Source organism: Hylobates moloch, unplaced genomic scaffold (assembly GCF_009828535.3).
Source record: "Hylobates moloch isolate HMO894 unplaced genomic scaffold, HMol_V3 SCAFFOLD_3, whole genome shotgun sequence".
Taxonomy (NCBI): domain Eukaryota; kingdom Metazoa; phylum Chordata; class Mammalia; order Primates; family Hylobatidae; genus Hylobates; species Hylobates moloch.
This window is the reverse complement of record NW_026652278.1, coordinates 141,845,203-141,864,472: the sequence shown is the minus strand read 5'-3', so window position 1 is coordinate 141,864,472 and position 19,270 is coordinate 141,845,203. Positions and strand designations below refer to the sequence as shown.

At 35.9% G+C, this 19,270-nt stretch overlaps 1 protein-coding gene across 4 annotated transcripts in view; it reads left to right on the top strand.

Annotated features, from left to right (window-relative positions):
• The window catches only part of LRBA (LPS responsive beige-like anchor protein), a 793,918-nt gene that overhangs the window by 258,896 nt on the left and 515,752 nt on the right, over positions 1–19,270 (top strand). For all 4 annotated transcript variants that reach the window (XM_032148169.2, XM_032148179.2, XM_032148174.2 and 1 more), the window contains one exon: positions 3,181–3,245. In XM_032148169.2, the coding sequence (XP_032004060.1) occupies positions 3,181–3,245 (65 nt within the window). The remainder of the gene's footprint in view (positions 1–3,180; positions 3,246–19,270) is intronic.

Genomic DNA, 19,270 nt, shown 5'->3' with positions numbered 1-19,270 from the left:
TGAAGGACATTTTGGTTGCTTCTAAGTTTTGGCATTTATGAATAAAGCTACTATAAATCTCCATGTACAAATTTCTAAGTGGTCATAAGTTTTCAACTCCCTTGGTTAAACACTAAAAAGTGAAATTGCTGGATCTTATGGTAAGAGTAGGTTTAGTTTTGTTAGGAACCATCAAACTGTCTTCCAATGAGACTGTATCATTTTGCATTCCCACCAGCAATGACTGAGATTTCATTTATTCTTGTACCACATCCTTGCATTAGGTGATGTCAGTGTACTGGATTTTAGCCATTCTAATAGGTGTCTAATGGTATCTAGTCTTAATTTGCCTTTCCCAATGACATATGGAGAATCTTTCATATGCTTATTTTCCATTTGTATATCTTCTTTGGTGAAGTGTCAAAGTCTTTGGCCCATTGTTTAATGTGATTGTTTTTGTTGACTTTTAAGAGTTCTTTGTATATTTTGCACAATTCTTTATTAGATGTCTTTTACAAATGATTTTATCCCAGTCTGTAACTTGTTATTACTGATACATAGGAAAGTGGCTGACTTTTGTATATTAACCTTGTATCCTGCAACCTTGCTATTTATTGCTTATTACAGGATTTTTTGTAGATTATTCAAGATTTTCTATATAGATGATTATGTCATCAACAAAGACAGTTTTATTTCTTCTTTTTCAATTTTTATCCTTTTCTTGTCTTATTGCATTAGCCAGGACTTCCAGAATGATGTTGAAAGATAGTGGTGAGAGGGGACATTCTTGACTTTTTCCTCACAGTGGATACTTTAAAAGTAAAATGACTAATCTAAAGATTTATATATAGAATTTTAGTTCCTCTGTAATTACTGACTTCTTTTTTTCTAGCAAGAAAAGTAATTTTCTTCATTTTTTTCTTTAAGTTTCTATTTTGAAGTTTTCTGTAAGTTAAATGATCTAAGTGAAAACTCACTCAACTTGAGGTCTCACTTTCCTTCCTATTCTTGTATTATGTCAAATTTCTAGTTGGGTTTCCAAGAATGTTATGGTAGGTATAAGAGCTGAGGAGTGAACATATGCTTGTGTTGTTTGGCTGTTGCATCTCTTGAGGTATCATACTTCTTGCTGATCACTTGTTGCCTGTCCACAAAGGTCACAGTTATGTTCTCTTCATCTTCTTAAATCCTAAGCTGCTTCTGCATCTGCATCCTTCCGTGATAATTTTTTTAATCTTCCTAGCTGAGGTCCATCTGTCTTTAAACTTGTCTCTGTTCTACTGTTCTTGTGCATTACTAGATTTAGGGTAAGTCTTTGAGTCTTATTATCTCTCTGTGCTGTGCTTGGGAAGTTAGATGTGGGACCCTCTGTACCAAAATAAAAAAATTTGAGGTTTCTGCTTTTTGTCTTCATTCTCCTACCTTTTTGTGGCACATGCCCTTCTCTCAAGAATATAGTCTTGTGGAATTTGATTGCTTCCTTTTGGACTACCTGTCTTCATTTTATTTTGATGGAAAGAAAATGGTTTTAAATTAGATTCATATTTCTGTTTTATATTGGTTTGCTTTACCTCATTGGAAAAAAATTAGTATCTCTGTTTTACAGTTTCGGTAAAATATGAATTCAGTATGAATTTTAGAGAGTATATATTGTACAATTACAAGTCATGAATTTCTAAATGTTAGTAAATTTTAGAATAATAAAAATTATACCTAGAATACACTTTTAAAAGAGAATATCTAAGACCTGCAGATTTAGCATGATCTGCCTAAGGATATATTCTGTTAGTATCAGAATGAGAACATAGATTTTATGACTTTGTTTCTTGTTCATTCCTCAAGAATACATTACTTTTTCTTCTCTGCTAGTTCTAGCCCGTGACTACCCTCCAATGTTTTACTGATTTTCTATTTAATTTTTATTCTACTGTATATGTTCTGTTAGCACAGTTATACTAACACTATTTGTAAAATATAATCCTTTGACAAAATCATGTTGTGATCATTTTAGTCTTAAGAACCACCTTGGGTTTTTCAAAACACAAAAGAAGGTAAGTATGAAAGTGGACATGGAAAAGGGAAAGTAGAAGAGAAAGGATGAGACTGAAAAAGAAAAGAATTTGGAGTGGAACAGAATAGCTATTAGGGTGAAATTGCATGGAATTTGAAAGTCTTAGAGTTATTACACTCAGAAAATATGAATATGGTTTATGGTGAGCAGTGGTAAGTAGCCAGACATGGCCTTTTGATTTGAGTTTTATGAAAGAACAAAAAAAGATCAGTTGAGGGATATTATGTAGTCAGAATACAAAGAGCTCCTTAAATATTAAGAAATATGAAGATTATGTATGTATTTCCGGTTCTTTAAAAACAAATCTTTGTATGTTTATATAGGCACACACACACACGCACACACACACACAAGTGGCATTGAGTAGCATTTTTCAAATCTAGGTATATTTCAATTCATGTAGGCCTTTCCTTATTGTATTAATGCTTATTATATATATTTTTTGTTCTAAGGATTAAAATATTCATTTGTACATACGCTATTGATTGATTTCATTCCTAGGCTTTTTAATGGATTGCTTTTTAGTGGATAAAGTTTAATGAGTAAATTTCAAATGGATCAAGAATATAGTTAGTAGATTTATACTAGATATTACTAATTCATAGGGCAATGAATTATAGTTTCTAACTCAAAACTGGTTTAGCTCAATTCACTGATTTTTCTAATTTCATTTTCAATTGCTAGTCATCAATTTTTATGGTGAACGATGCTGTTTTTATTAGGGTTATTGAACTATTTAATTCTTTCTTCTCTTCATTTTGGGTAATACATCTTAAAAGAAAAAATTGAAAAATAAAGCCAAAACCAAAATGTCTATTTGTCCTTGGTTTTCTTTGTTACCTTCTTTCTCAACTCCCAACTATTTCAGATAAATTAGTATATCGTGTTATAGAACGAAAAGGGCAAGATAAATATAGATAGGCTCATTCAATTTACACAGAATCAAATTGTTGCTAACTTGTTCAGTGTCAGTATACTTTTCAGTATCACCTATTCATATGGTTTAACATAACTTTTAAGAGTTAGGTATGAAATTGATATGGGTGATATTTTTCATTATTATTGTTTTAAAAGAAAGAACCTACTGAGTGACATTTGTTCAGCTATTTTTGCTTTTTTTTTTTTTATAGGAGTGGCAAAATTCTATTCAGAAGAATGCAGGCCTTGCTTTTATCGAACTTGTCAATGAAGGAAGGTAATCTATTTTATTTTAGTTCATTTTGTATTTTTCTTTAAAATCATGTGTTTTTCCTATAGGCATTGATATTTTTGGGTTCTGTATTTATTGTTTATTCAGTCAGTAATGTAATGGAGCTCTGATATATCAATTATTATGTATATGTTAATATTTAACCATTTTATAATTTTCTTTAGATACATGCTTACTGATACAGTTCTGATTTTTATTTTTCAATAAGTGTGGCTGAGTTTGGGAAAAGTAAACTGATAATTCTATTTGCAGGTATAAGGAAAAGCCATACTTATTTGGACTTCCTATCAAGTTCTTTTATGTGTATAGAGCCAATAATTAGAATTAGATGTCTATATTATCTTTCTTATATCACAGGCTGACCGTAAGGGGAGGGGGGACAAGTTTCGCAATGTGATGTGACGTGATGAGAAAGGTGATAGAGGAAATAAGTAGGTATGTTTTCTACTTAAAGAGCAGAAACAGAAGAATTCAAGGAAAGAAAATTCAGTGGTGGGTAAGAGAAGGGAAGAAAGTACAGAGATGAAAAGAGAGATAAAAGGGAGAAAACAAATGTAAAAGAGTGAAATCATTAAAAGGTAAAAAGAAATTGAGGAAATGATTAGTGGACCACTTTTTGTCTGATTTGTAGTAGCTGATTTTTCATTAATGGAACTGAAGACCCAGAGTATAGATTAAAAGATGTGACTGATTCCCCTTCGAGATAGTATTCTGAACAAACTTACTGTTTCAGCAATGTTCGATTAGTGTTTTGGGTAATGTTGTTGGAAGATTGACCCTATCAGTCCTTTGGTAGCTATTTGAACTTGCATCTAGGAATCAAGGCTTGCTCGCTCTCTCTCATAAATATTATGGAAAAGGGAGAAAAGAGTATTTGTACTTTATTTGATTTTAAATACTATTAAAATCCTTTCCCTCAGAAATAATTACAGGTGCTCACAGACTAGTAACCTACAGTTATAATAGTTCATGCTAAATTCTGTGATAGAAATATGTAAGTACAGAGTGCTTAAAACTTAACCAGGAAACATGATTCTTGAGGTGCATTTCAAGGATCAGTACGATTTGTCATGTAAACATTAGAAAATTGGAGGTTATGGAAAAATTGGAGAACATTTGTGTGAAAAACATTTCAAACACAGGGAACAGAGTATCTGAAGGCATCGTAATGTGGGAAGATATATAGGATATTCGTGTGTGTGTGTGCGTGTGTGTTGGAGAGGTGTTGTTGGAATTGGGCATCTAGATCCCTCAAGAGCGTGGGAAGCCTTGGAAGATTTTAAAGAAAAGAGAGTCATTGTGATATTTCGGGTTTGGGAAGATAACTGGCAGAATTGTTTAGGATAGGTTGAAGGAGGGAAGACCTGACTGAAATGAAGAACAGTAGCAAGGTTACTACAGTGATCTATATGAAACATAGAGCTACATTTTCATGTAGAGTGTGGTAAGTAGTAGGTGATCAATAAAAACTGATATAGATTTATATCAGTGATTACTAATTCATAGGGCAATTAATGAAATAATGACTAATTCTTTACTCTTCCTTTTAGTAAGCATTTTACAGTGTATATTTATTGAAAAATAGCTTTTGGCTGATTTCAACACTGAGGTATTGGATGATATTGAAGTTTATGGAAAAAGAGGTGACTGGTGCTGTTGATTAAATACACAAATGTTCTGCTTAATGCAAAACACCCATGAACAGATTTTTAAATAATTTTTAGTGTTTATTGAAGTATAATTCCAGGACTTTTTTAAAGAAAAATTTATACGAGGTGATTTTGATCATTGTAGACTTTACTAAGTGTAACTACCCTTACTTATGTATGTTATTGTTACATTTAATAGGTGAGGCAACATAGACTTATGATTAAGAGCATTGGCTTTGAAGATAGCCCTGGGTTCAGGTTTCAGCTCTGATACTTGACAAGTGCTTTTAGTTTTTGAGCTTCAATTCCTCATCTATTTATTATACACTATGTCCCAGGAATTATTCTTGCTACTGAGGATACAGCAATAAACAAAATAGATAAAGATTCTTTTTTTGTGGATTGTACATTCAGATAGGCATTGACAGATTATGAATAATAAAAAAATAAATAAGTTATATAATATGTGAATGATGGTTAGTACTGTGAGAAAAGAAAATATGGAGCAGATGAGGAGAATGAAATTTTTGAAGGAAGTAAAAAAGGTTGGTATGGTTTGTAGTTTAAATAGAATGGCAGGATTAGGACTCATTGAGAAAGTAACATTGGAGCAAGCACTTGAAGCACGCAGGGAGTCAGTTAAAGGGGCATGTATGGAAAAAGCATTCCAGGCCTAGGGAACAGCCAGTGTACAAGTGAGAGCTTCTGTGGTGTATTTGAGGAATGAGGCCAATATAGCAAGAAAAGAGTGATTAAAGTAGAATGAAATAGGCAGTAAGGTCAGAGAGATAACACAGGGCAAGCTTTTGTGTAGAGGCTTTGTAATTTATTCTGTGGGAAATGACAGCCATTGCATGGTTTTGAAAAGAAGAGGAAGACAGTCTCCCTTATGGATTAAAAAGATCACTCTGGGATGGGCGCAGTGGCTCACACCTGTAATCCCAGCACTTTGGGAGGCTGAGGTAGGTGACTTGCTAGAGCCCAGGAGTTCAAAACCAGACTGGAGGCGGGGTGCGGTGGCTCACGCCCGTAATCCCCGCATTTTGGGAGGTCGAGGCGGGCGGATCATGAGGTCAGGAGATCGAGACCGTCCTGGCTAACACGGTGAAACCTCGTCTCTACTAAAAATACAAAAAAAAATTAGCCAGGTGTGGTGGGCACCTGTAGTCCCAGCTACTCGGAGGCTGAGGCAGGAGAATGGCGTGAACCTGGGAGATGGAGCTTGCAGTGAGCAAAGATTACGCCACTGCACTCCAGCCTGGGTGACAGAGCAAGACTCCATCTCAAAAAAAAAAAAATAACATAAAATAAAATAAAATAATTAAAATAAAAAACCAGCCTGGGCATCATGGTGAAACTCTGTCTACAAAAAATGCAAACAATTAGCCTGGTATGGTGGCAGGGGCCTGTAGTACCAGCTACTTGGAAACCTGTGAGGTGGGAGGATCCCTTGAGTCTAGGAGGACGAGGCTGCAATGAGCTGTGATCATGCTACTACAGTGTAGCCTGGGAAATAGAGCAAGACCCCATCGTGGGGAAAAAATGACTATGGCTGATGCATGTAGGAATTTAAGGATAGAAGTGAAGAGATCAGCCAGAAGCAGTGGCTTATGTCTGTAATTCCAGCACTTTGAAAGGCCGAGGTGGGAGGATCGCTTGAGCCCAAGAGTTTGAGACCAGCCTGGGCAATGTAGTGAGACCCTGTCTCTACAGAAAATAAAAAGAATTAGTTGGGTGTGGTGGCATGCACCTGTGGTCCTAGCTACATGGGAGGGTGAGGCAGGAGGATCACTTGAGCCCAGGAGGTCGAGGCTGCAGTAAGCTGTGCTCACGCCACTTCACTCCATCCTGGGCAGTAGAATGAGACTCTTTCTCAAAAAAAAAAAAACAAACAAACAAACAAACAAACAAAAAAAAGAGATCAATTAGGGGGCTGTTGTAGTAATTCTGGTTAAACATGATGGTGACTGAGACAAGGTTGCTAGCAGTAGAGGAGGTAAGAAGTGGTAGGATTATGAACCTATTTTGAAGATAAGACCTGACAGGATATCCTAATGGCTTGGATGTGGGTTGTGAGAGAAAGCCAGGCATCACCCTTAAGATTTTTGGCCTTGTAAGCAGAGATACCAAATGCCTTTGTTTTGCATTATCATTCAAAGATCTTTATATAGCAGACAGCTTTGGAATATAGAAATAGTGTCTCCATTTAGAACAAAGCAGGATCGTTTACTGTCTAGTATAATAATGCCGCTCTCCGAGCCAAAGACCAACAGGCCTACTGGCCGTCACAGAAGATTCAAGTGTCCTAAGCTCAGAGTTCCTCTCTTGTAACACACTTTACTGCATATACAGGTGTCTACTGGACCTGTGTTATTCTGTGGAACTGAGACGTGGAGGTACTGGCACAAATGCTAATACTCCTGCTATTGCTATTTCTGAAAATTTGGTGAAACAGTTGTTTGAATAATTTATTTTTGTATCATCTGTTATCATTTTCATAGTACCCTTTCTCTGATTTTTTACCTTTGCTTTTCTTATTCTGTTTAGATTTTTTAGTCTCCCATAGTTAGAAACTGTCTTCTTTACTTCAGTGCTTAGCCTATAGAGAACACTCAGCCTTTATCTTTTATGTAAGTGTTTGAAATAAACAGTGGTGGAAGCTAATATTCATTAGTGAAATAGTGGAGGTAAAATTGGAAATTTTCATTCTCTCTTTATTTACAGTGTAGAATATATTTTAAAGGAAAATTTTAGTGGGTTGTTTTTCTAAATCAGTGGATTTGGCTTTCCTTTTATAAATATTTAGTGCCTTGAGGTTAAATGAGGAATAGATGTGTTTGTGAAATAGTTTGGAGTGTTTGACTACTAGACTTAATCCCAGGGGCAGGAAGAGTAATAATAAGGATTTTCCTTTTTACTGCAAAGACTAACCTTTTTTTCTTCTTATTATGTAAGTCTGACCTGCCTTGACCTCATTTATAGAGTAGCTGCTATAAATTTTGCCCTTGATTAATGTTTTATTAGTGTAAATAACATGAAGACCTTTATAGACAGACTACAGCATAAGGTCTAACAGACTTGAAGAGTATCATTAGCAAATCAATTACTAAGTTCAGACATAAGTAATTGTTGTTTGGTAGAAACTGCTGATGTTGTTCTAGCTATGATCAAGGCAGCTGCTCTATGAGATGTTACTCTGTGAAATTTATGGTGATTTGCTGATGGTCTCTTTAGCTTACATTTGTTTAATAAGATATTTTTGAATACATTGTTTTGGTAATTTTGAGTTCAGTTATTGGTATTTTTCATGTAAACAACACTCCATTTTAAACAAATTTATTTTAGAGAGCTAAATAATTGATAATCACTGACATAATTGTTACAACCTTGATGACTTCAAAGAGAAAAAAACATATAATAAGAGATTTTAGTTAAATAATTAATTTTTCACAAATTATGAGAGGATCTTTTTTTATGTTTTTATGATATTTGAATCTTTTATCACCACCTCTTTTATTTTTAATATGCAAGTGATAGTCTAATGTTTTTTTTGAACAATTTTTTTTTTTTTTTTGAGACGGAGTCTTTCTCTGTCCCCCAGGCTGGAGTGCAGTGGCACGATCTCGGCTCACCGCAACCTCCACCTCCCGGGTTCACGCCATTCTCCTGCCTCAGCCTCCTGAGTAGCTGGGACTACAGGTGCCCGCCAACACGCCTGGCTAATTTTTTGTATTTTTGGTAGAGACGGGGTTTCACCGTGTTAGCCAGGATGGTCTCGATCTCCTGACCTTGTGATCCGCCCGCCTCGGCCTCCCAAATGGCTGGGATTACAGGCTTGAGCCACCGCGCCCGGCCAACTTTCTTTAAACTAATAGTTTTAAAGAACTTAAAGAATATTAAAGCCACCTTTTAGAGTCTCTGTGATGCTGTAGCACCACATCAATAGAAAATAATGTACAGTTATTACTACTCCCTTTGACCCTCTTGAATGAAATCTGAGGGTTCAGTGTTATACTAAATTTAAATGTGGTGTAGGTTACATTGTTATGTATATTGGACCTAAATTGAATTATTTGTATATTCGATTTGTCTTTATCTTATTTTTTTCTTCACTTTACAAATGTATTTGAAATTGAATTGAATTGAAACATATATTTAAGTAAATTCCGTAACACTGTTGCTTACATTTTTCAACTCAATTCTTTGCCAATGAATCTTGTATGTTTTTTCTTATTTGGGTAAATTCAGGGCTTCAAGTTCTTATTTTGCCTTTTATTCTTATTTGCTTGGAGGTTTTGGTGATACTACTTGCAAAAAAATTTAGTGTCTCAGTATTGATGTTAATTTTGCTGGGAGAAATAGATCTGGCTGCTAGGTTGCCTCCTCTCTTCTTGCCAGCTTGCTTGTGATCCCTCCAAATATTTTTTAGAGCATTTTAAGCTCCTAATGTTGTTCTAGGTAGCAGTGATCAAGGCAGCTGCTCTGAGACATTATTCTGTGAAATTTGTAATGATTTGTTGATGGTCTCCTGTCTTATGACTTGTGTCTCTTAGAGAGAATGATGAATAGTTTATGTGTTTAGGTGGTACTCTTTTTGTTCTTAACCTCTAGAATTTTGAAAAATAAGTGCAAATCCTCTATCAGAGTTTTCTGTCTTTTTTTTTTTTTTTTTGAGATAGGGTCTTGCTGTGTTGCCCAGGTTAGAGTGCAGTGGCACGATCTCATCTCACTTCAGCCTCGACCTCCCTGGCTCAAGTGATCCTCTCACCTCAGCCTCCTAAGTATCTGGGACTGCTATTGAGGACGCCACACTTGGCTAATTTTTTAATTTTTTTTTTGCTTGTAGAGATGGGGTTTTGCCTTGTTGCCCAGGCTAGTCCTGAACTCCTGGGCTTAAGTCATGGAGCCTCCCAAAGTGCTGGGATTACAGGCATGAGCCACTGTGCCTGGCCTCCTTTCATTCTTGTTTCTAGTTTTATTAATGTTTCTATTAGTTTCTCCTCATTGTTTCTATTTCATTTATATTTTAAATTAAAAAACTGGCATAGTTTTATTAGCTAATTTTTTAAATGTTTGATAGTAAAAATCAGGGAAGTAGTAGACTATGAAACCTAGTTTAAAGGTACAATATTTGGTAAAAATTTTAAGATTGAAATTCTCATCTTGAATCTCGTAATTTGTTAAATATGTAAATAATTAAAACAACCTATAATTATAGTTTTGTGTTTAATTTAATAAAAACACATTTTAAGAGCTTTCATAGCCTCTTACAACTTTACTTCTAGACGTGCTGCTGTGACTCTTCCTTTTCCCCCATCCTTGGAAAGCACAGAAAGGGCAGATTATCCCACATACTGTTGGGCACGTTGCTTAATCATCTTCTAGGGCCAGTCAGTGTCTGCTTATTACAACAGTAACTCAGACGTGTATACAAATATATAAATAGCCCACATAAAAGACATAATGCTTTGAGTATTAATACACTGGTCTGTCTTCAAAATTCATCTGCTTAGGTTGCATGTCTTCTTTCTGAGCATTCATTTAGCAACTCCATCCTTTTTCTTCACTTATCTAAATAGCATGATTACTAATAATGTTGGTGGAATGAGAAGAAGAATGACTAGAAGGAAAGGTGAAGAGTGAAAAGGGAGAGAGGCCAGAAAATATTTCATTTGGACCCTGTTGGCCATTAGCACTTGTATTTTAGATCTGGGTTATCCTTTGATAAAAAGACAAAGATATTTATTGCACGTAAGTAAACAGTGTGGCTAGAATATATTCTTATCTGTATCAGTGGAAGATAAAATTTGAATTGAGGTAGAGATTATCACTTGGAAATCCTTGAGTGTTACTTAAAGAGCCATATGCTTTTTCTGGTTTCAGTTTTAAAATTATATATATAGGAAGATACTTTATAGAAAAACTCCAATTAAATTTTTTTACTGTAATTTTTTTTCTTTTAAGAGATAAGTTCTTGCCTTGTCGCTCAGGCTCAAGTGATCTTCCTACCTTGGTCCCCCAAGTTGGTAGGATTACAGGCGTGAGTCACTATGCTCTGCTTGATTACATCTTGTAAACAGTTGTTTGGAAATGATGCTATTTTGGGGGTAGAGTCAGAGATCAACAATGGATTAGTTGAGCAGAGACTTTATCTCTCTCTTTGTTTTTTTTTTTTTTTTTTTTTTTTTGAGACAGGGTCTTGTTCTGTCACCCAGGCTGCAACCTGTTATCTCCTGGGCTCATGTCTTTATCTCTGTTTACTTCAATCCTGGATTGTATTGGTATAGAAGTTTCTCTGGGTGATTTAGAATGAAGTATATGCTCTTATATGCTCTTAAAGATTAGATTATTTAAATTAATGTTTATCATTTTGTGAAGGTTTAATGGCTTATCAAAGAAGATTAGAATTTTCTCTCCTTAATTAGGATAAGCATATGTTTCTTATTTATTTTATTCATATGTTTTGGTTTAAAGTACTTACATGGTCAAGCTATTTTTTATTTTTAATTTTATAACTTGATCTCAGCTTACCATTAATATACTTCCTTTAATAGATTTTGAATATGGAGGCTTGTTTTGTGCACTTTATATGGAATTTTATATTTAAATGATTTTTCAATGTTTACTTTTTTTTTTTTGGATGGAGTCTCAACTCTGTTGCCCAGGCTGGAGTGTGGTAGCAATATCAAGGATCACTGCAGCCTTGATCTCCCAGGCTCAGGTGATCCTTTCACCTCAGCCTCCCAAGTACCTGGGACTACAGGTGCTCGCCACCACACCACAGCTAATTTTTGTATTTTTTGTAGAGGTGGCGTTTTGCCATGTTGCCAAGACTGGTCTCGAACTCCTGCTCAAGTGATCCTCCCACCTTGGACTCCCAAAGTAATGGGATTACAGGCGTGAGCCACCACACTGGTCTGTGGCTACTTTTTAAGCTTGCTTTGTTCTGATTTATGTAAAAAAATGGTGCTGCGTTTGAATTGTGCTTTTTCACCCCCTAAAAATGCTGAATTCTACTAGATTTCAGAGCTTTAAATGTTTTGCTCTATAGGATTTGCTGTTTGACATTTTTTTACCAAGACCAAATGTATATGACTTTTAGGAAAGATGGCTTGGATATAGCGTGCCTGTAGAATATGCTTATGTTTGTATAGATGTTTCGTAGCCTTATACATTTTTAAAAAACTACAACAGCATCTGTGTAAGTAGGATCATTTATTAAATAAAAATGATTATAGAAAAAAGGGATATATATTAGGGATAGGTGAAAAAAGGAACTCTCATAACCTTGGAGAAGAGTAAAATAAAAATAAAATGAAAATAGAGTCATTCACTTTGTTCAGCAAATATTAATCCATACTGGTCATGTGCTGGTCCATATTCTCGGCTCTGGGAATTTAGCAATGGTCAGAATAGACATGCCTGCCCTAATAGGCTTTATTTTAATTGGTAAAGTTAGACAATAAATAAATTAGAAAGTTGATAGTATGTTCAGGAGATAAGTGATATGAGAAAGTTAAAACAAGGAGGGGAGGAGAATAGGTACAATGAGTTACAGAGGACATTGCAGTGTTAAATAAGAGTGGTCAGAGTGGAATCTGAAAGGATGAATTTCTATGAATCGCTAAGGAAATGTCACTGGCAATGAAGAGACAAAGGCAGTTATAAGAAGATAGAAGGTGGTAGATACTGTGCAGCAGAGAAATCTGCTGAATTCCAAATAAACTGAATTCCAAGTGGAGAGTCAGGAGAGCCATTTCTCTGTATTTTTGCTTTTTTACATATAACTGTCTTCTCTCTCTTTTTATTTGCACATTCTAGAGAATAGATTATTTCATAGTCCTAAGAAATTCTTTTATCTAAAATAATCAGATAAAAGCTTGCAGCCTGTTCTTTTTGCTTCCATTCTAGCCTCTGTAGTATCATGAGTTGTTTTAAAATGTTCAACTAGGGATTATCATGCAAAATAAGTTTGGAAAAACCAGTCGATGTCAGGATGTCACATTTATATTAAATTACTAAGGTTTTATATTCTCAGGATGAAATAACTTTATGGAGTATTTGCTATCTCCATTTAAACTGTAGTAAAGCATATGGATACCTTGTGGTCTCCCTGATCAACGATATTGCCTTCCAGAAAAAGTGGCTACTACCTGGGCTAAATTTCAACCGAGAAAGATCTAGACTGGTCTTAAATGTGTATGAAGCCCATTAAAATTTTTTTTATTTAAATTAATTTTTTTCAGTTACCAACAAAATCTATTCTTTCTAAGGTTCCAGGCGTGTGTATTCTGTGATGTTAGAACCTTTACATCCCTTATTCAAAGTTGTTACTGAGAGCTTTAACTGAGAAAGGTGCAGAGAGATTACAATTTAGGGATTTTTGTGTTACTGAATTATTGGATGTGCTGGGTGAGAGACAGAGAGATAGATGTCGCAAGGAGGCAGATACATGGTGAGTTAGGCAATAATTCTTCACTATAAGAATAAAGGCTATGTTAATATATGGAGATGATATTTTGAAAAGTGAGGCTTTAGTAGTTCTTATATTACTGAAGAAAATCTTTGGAAGCAATTTATCCCCTTCTCTGTAGCTAATTCTAAAGAAATTACTATATTTAGAAGGATTGCCAATTCAGGAATATTATTTCCACATTCTCAATTATTAGAGTGTAGAAAAGTGGTAACTTTCCTTTCCCATCAATGGTCATGTTTAGTAGCAAAAATGACAGTTGCTGCTAATGGGGGTCACAGAAAGCCCAGGAAACAGAGCAGTAATATTGGAAAACTCTTGGCGAAAATGTGTATGTGCTTACCCAAGGTCTAGACTAGTATAATCAGATGTGGACAATGGGCTGTAATGTAGTTATGGGAGATGGTTGTCATCATTACTGTTATTTATTGAGCCTCTAGTATGAATCTTTTCTAGTTGGTTACTTGATAGGGCTGTTTGTTTCCTAAGGTTGACACAAGCATTTTTTTCTTCCTTCTTGCACTGTAGTGTAAATTATACATAGTTTTTTCTTCTTAATATTAAAATATGTGAATCATTTTATGCTCTGCATTTAGACATTTAATCTACAGTAAACCCAACATTTTGAGGCTGCTTATAATAATTAAAACTTTAATTTACCTTTAATTCTTTGAAAAAATAGTTTACACAGCTATTAGATAAAATTGCTGTTGCTAAATATTGTGTAATTTGCATATTTAGGAAAATAAGCATATAAATAAGAAAAATTGACCCCTTAGAATAGCAAAAAAAAATCATTTAGATATCTTATTAGTTTAATTTTTGAAGTCATTTTAATATTTTCCTTAATGAAAGGACAAATAATATTGTGTGTATTTTTAAGAAAATGAGAGGTACGTATTCAGGACCTTCTCAGATACTTTGATTTTAAAACATTTTGTAAATTGTGAAGGAAAAGATATATATGCTTCCCTTCTTCTCTGAAAGTATTATTAAATACTTTACATATATTCCAATCACTTTTTATAATATTCTTTTAAATAAGTAAGGTTAGATGGTAATCATTTCATATTATCCAGCGAAAATATTTCAAACTTAAATTTATGATACAGTTAAGTCTAAAAGCTGCACGGTGTTGCTGCTAATTGCTTAGATAAATATAGGTGCTTGAGAATATTTGGTTTGAAGTATTTTTACAAACTATCCACTCATCAAATGATGATGGGGTATAGCCTACCTGAACAGTACCTCTTAGATGTTATGTTTATTAGAAAAAAAAAAAAAAAGAAGCAAAAGATTTTTTTTAGTCTTTTTTTTTTTTTTTTTAAAGATTTTTCCTTTTTCCTTCCCTGCTTCCTTAGTCAGTTCTGGTTAAGGAAGCACATCTTCTGAGAGAATAGAGTAATACACATATAATTCTAATAGAATGTTTATAAGATATTCTATAAACAAGTATAATATATACTGTACCTACAATAATCATTAGGGATAAGATTGACATAAAATAACCTGGGCATTGTAGTTCACTCCTGTAATCCCAGCACTTTGGGAGACTAAGGTGGGAGGATTGCTTGAGCCCAAGAGTTCAAGACCAGCCTGAGCAACATATCATGATCCTATCTCTTTAAAAAAAATTGGGTAGTATGCACCTGTAGTCCTAGCTACTTGGGAATTTGAGGTGGGAGGATCACTTGAGGCCAGGATTTCCGAGACCAGCCTGGACAACATAGCAAGACCCCTGTCTCTACAAAAACGATATTAAAAATAAAGATTGGGCCAGGTGTGGTGGCTCACGCTTGTAATCCCAGCACTTTGGGAGGCCGAGGCAGGCGGATCACGAGGTCAGGAGATCGAGACCACGGTGAAACCCTGTCTTTACTAAAAATACAAAAAATTAGCTGGGCGTGGTGGCGGGCGCCTGTAGTCCCAGCTACTCAGAGAGGCTGAGGCAAGAGAATGGCGTGAACTTGGGAGGCGGAGCTTGCAGTGAGCCAAGATTGCGCCACTGCACTCTAGCCTGGGCAACAGAGCGAGACTCCGTCTCAAAAAAAAAAAAAAAAAAAAAAGATTGACATGAAGTAAAGGTCTTTATAGGATAGAATTGCAGAATATTCCTTAGAGGGAAAGAGGATTGAAATGGATATGAAGGAATTAAGGTTTTGGATATAAGAAAAGGACAAAAAAGTAGATTGGGAGTGGTTTATGGCACTCATTTTTTATCATTCATTCAGTATCTATTTATTGATTATAATCCGTGTGCCAGGGACTATTCTGGAATCTGAGGATATAGCTGTGAATAAGTCTATGCTGTCATAAAGAAGAGAACAAATAATAAACAAGTAATCAAAATAAGACAATTTAGATAGTAATAAATGCTTAGAAGAAAACAAAGCAGGATAATGTTATGAGAGTAAACATACTGGCTTTTAGGGAGTGTGGAGTGTTTAGAAAAATCTTGTGAAGGGGAAACAGTTTGAATGAAGAGAAGTAGCTAACCCTTTTGAAATGTATGACACAACATTTTAAGGTGAGGAAACAGCAAGAGCAGAGGCTGCAAGGAGTGAATAGTGTTGTGTATTATTTAAACAAACTGAAGGCCAGAGTGGCTAGAACAAAATCAGCAAGAAAAAGTAAGGCTTGAGAATGTCAAGAGAAGTATTCAATATTCAGATCATATAAGGCCCTATAAGCTATGCTAAGAAATGTGGATTAAACCATATTCAGTAAGAGCAGAGTTTTTAATAGAGGAGTGGCATGATATAACTTACAGGTGTTTTTTTTTTTTTTTTTTTTTTTTTTTTGCTTATTTGTTTGTTTTGTTTTTGAGACAGGCAGCATCTCTCTGTTACACAGGCTGGAGTGCAGTGGCTTATTGCAGCTACATACTCCTGGCTAATGTGATCCTCCTACCTCAGCCTCCTGAGTAGCTGGGACCACAGGCACGTGCCACCATGCCCAGCTATTATTATTATTATTATTTGGGTAGAGATAGGGTCTTGCTATGTTGTCCAGGCTGGTCTTGAGCTCCTGGGCTCAAGCAGCCCTTCTGTCTTGGCCTCCCAAAGTGCAGGAATTATAGGCATGAGCCACTGGGGTTGTCTTTTCACTCTGTTGGGTTTTGTCCTTTGATGCACAGAAGGTTGTTGTGTTTTTCTTTATCTTTTTAAAAATAGACATGGAGTCTCTCTATGTGCCCAGGCTGGTCTCAAATTCCTGAGCTCAAGCGATCCTCCTGCTTTAGCCTCCCAAAGTGTTGGGATTACAGGTGTGAGCCAGTTTACCTGGCCCAGAAATTTTGATGTAGTCCAGTTTATCTATTTTTTTTTCTGTTATTGCCTACGCTTTTGGTATTACATCCTAGAAATCATTGCCAAATTCAGGATTATGAAGCTTTTCCTTATGTTTTCTTTTAGGAGTTTTATAGTTATAACTCTTACATTTAGGTCTTTGATCCATTTTGAGGTAATTTTGTATATGATGTAAGGTAAGTGCCTTAGTCTCTGTATGCTGCTTTAAAAAATACCTGACACTGGGTAATTTGTAAATAATAGCAATTTATTTCTCACAGTTTTAGAGGCTTAGAAGTCCAAGATTAAGACGCTGGCAGGTTTTAGTGTGTGATGAGGGCTGGGTCTTTGCTTCTAAGATGGCACTTTGAGCACTGTGTCTTCACGTGGTGGAAGCCGAAAGGGCAGAAGAGGCTAAACACTGTGTGAAGACTATTCTTTAAAGGCCTTAATTCCATTCACTAGGAAGGAGCCCTCATGACCTAATGACCTCAGAAAGGCCTCACCTCTTAATACTATTGCCTTGGAGATTGGGTTTCTACAAGAATTTTGGAGGGGATACAAATATTCAAACCATAGCAACAAGTATCCAATTTCATTCTTTCTTTTTTTTTTTTTATGAGATGGAATCTTGCTTTGTCACCCAGGCTGGAGTGCAATGGTGCAATCTCGGCTCACTGCACCCTCTGTCTCCCAGGTTCAAGGGGTTCTCCTGCCTCAGCCTCCTGAGTAGCTGGGATTACAGGTGCTCACCACCATGTCCAGCTAATTTTTGTATTTTTAGTAAAGATGGGGTTTCACCATGTTGGCCAGACTGGTCTCGAACTCCTGACCTCGTGATCTGCCTGCCTCGGCCTCCCAAAGTGTTGGGATTACAGGTGCGAGCCTGGCTCAATTTCATTCTTTTCTATGGTGATATCCAGATTTCCCAACACCAGGGCTTACATTCTTAGAAGAATGAATTGTGATAGGATCAGTATACAGGGCAAGAATGAAAGCAGAGAAATCAGTGAAGATATTACTGAAGTATTCTAGAAAAGAGGGAATGGTGACTTAGAATGATGTGGTAGCAATGATGATGGAGAGAAGTAAACATATATGTGATGTATTTAATAGTTAAAGCAGTAGAACTTGCTTTCATGAATGGGATTTGGAGATGAGGAAATGACAAAATCAAAGATTATCTCTTGAGTTTGAGTGGACTTTGGCGCTATTTATTGTGGTGGGACAAACTGAGGTAGTGATGGGGAAGAGGTATTATTGGCAGTGAGTAGGTAGAATCAAGAGTTCTGCTTTGGAAATGTTAGATTTGAAATGCCCTATTGGGTATCCAAGTGAAGATTTTAGTTGGACAGTTGGCCCTGTGAGTCTGAAATATAGGAGACCAAGGATAGGGCTAGAGATATAAACACAGAAATTAGTACTATGTAGGTGAGATTAAAAGTCATAGAACTGGATGAAGTAGTTTAGAGGGAGGAAAGAACACACAGCTGAGCTCTTGGACATTACAAGATTTGTAGGTAGTGCAGCAGAGGATGTAGCAAAGGGGGCAATGAAGAAGCAGCAGCTAGATAGGAGGAAAACCAAGAAAGTGCTATATATTATTGCAAAAGTTAAGAGAAGAAAATGTTTTAAGAACCTTAAGAACCTTTTCACAGTTATCTTGCTATTTGTATATAGTCCTATAACTTTCCATATTAGATTGTGAACTCTTTGTGGACAGTGTTATGCATGTTTGTATTCCTTACAGTAGCAGCTTAGAAGTGACTGGCAGAAGTGGATAGTCAAAGAGTTTCTTTTCCTTATAAGCACTGCTGGGTCCCCAGCAATGATCAGGCACTGTTCTACGCTTTGGTTATGTAAAGATAAATTATAAATGGTTGGTGCAGTGTCAAATGGAAGACAGATTTGTAAATACATAATTGAAATTGTGTTATACAGAAAGTTTCAAAGTAATAAGTACTAAAGAAGAGACTTATGCACGTTGGTAGGGGATTACTTCTAGGGGGGGAAAGCAGGTGTGGGATCAGAAAAGGTTTTGTAGTGAACCTTTACTTTGGTTTAGCTTTGAAGGTAGGTTAGATGGAATATGAAGTGAGGTCATTCCTGGGACAGTAGCAACAGAGGCAAAGGAGTGTACAGTAACAGGGTGTAATGTTTGAGAAAGTAGTTCCTGGCCTGGAGTTCTTAGAGTATAAAAGTTTAACAACAATGAGACTGATTTATAAGCCATGCAATGGTGTTTAGTCTCTTTTGTAATCGTGGGAAGATGGCTGATGGCTGATACCTTGTCAACAATACAGTGATTATCAGATCTTCATTTTAGAAAGATGACCCCAGTGAAGAATGGGCAAGAATAGTAAGACTCATGGAAAGAAGTTGGATTGGAGGCTATTATCATAATCAAAGACATGATCCTGAGTGCCAGTGAGTTTCCAGTGAAGGGCACCGGAAAATGTTACAAAGAAAAACAACTTTTGGCCAGGCATGGTGGCTCACACCTATAATCCCAGCACTTTGGGAGGCTGAGGTGGGCGGATCACGAGGTCAGGAAATCAAGACCGTCCTGGCTAACACGGTGAAACCCTGTCTCTACTAAAA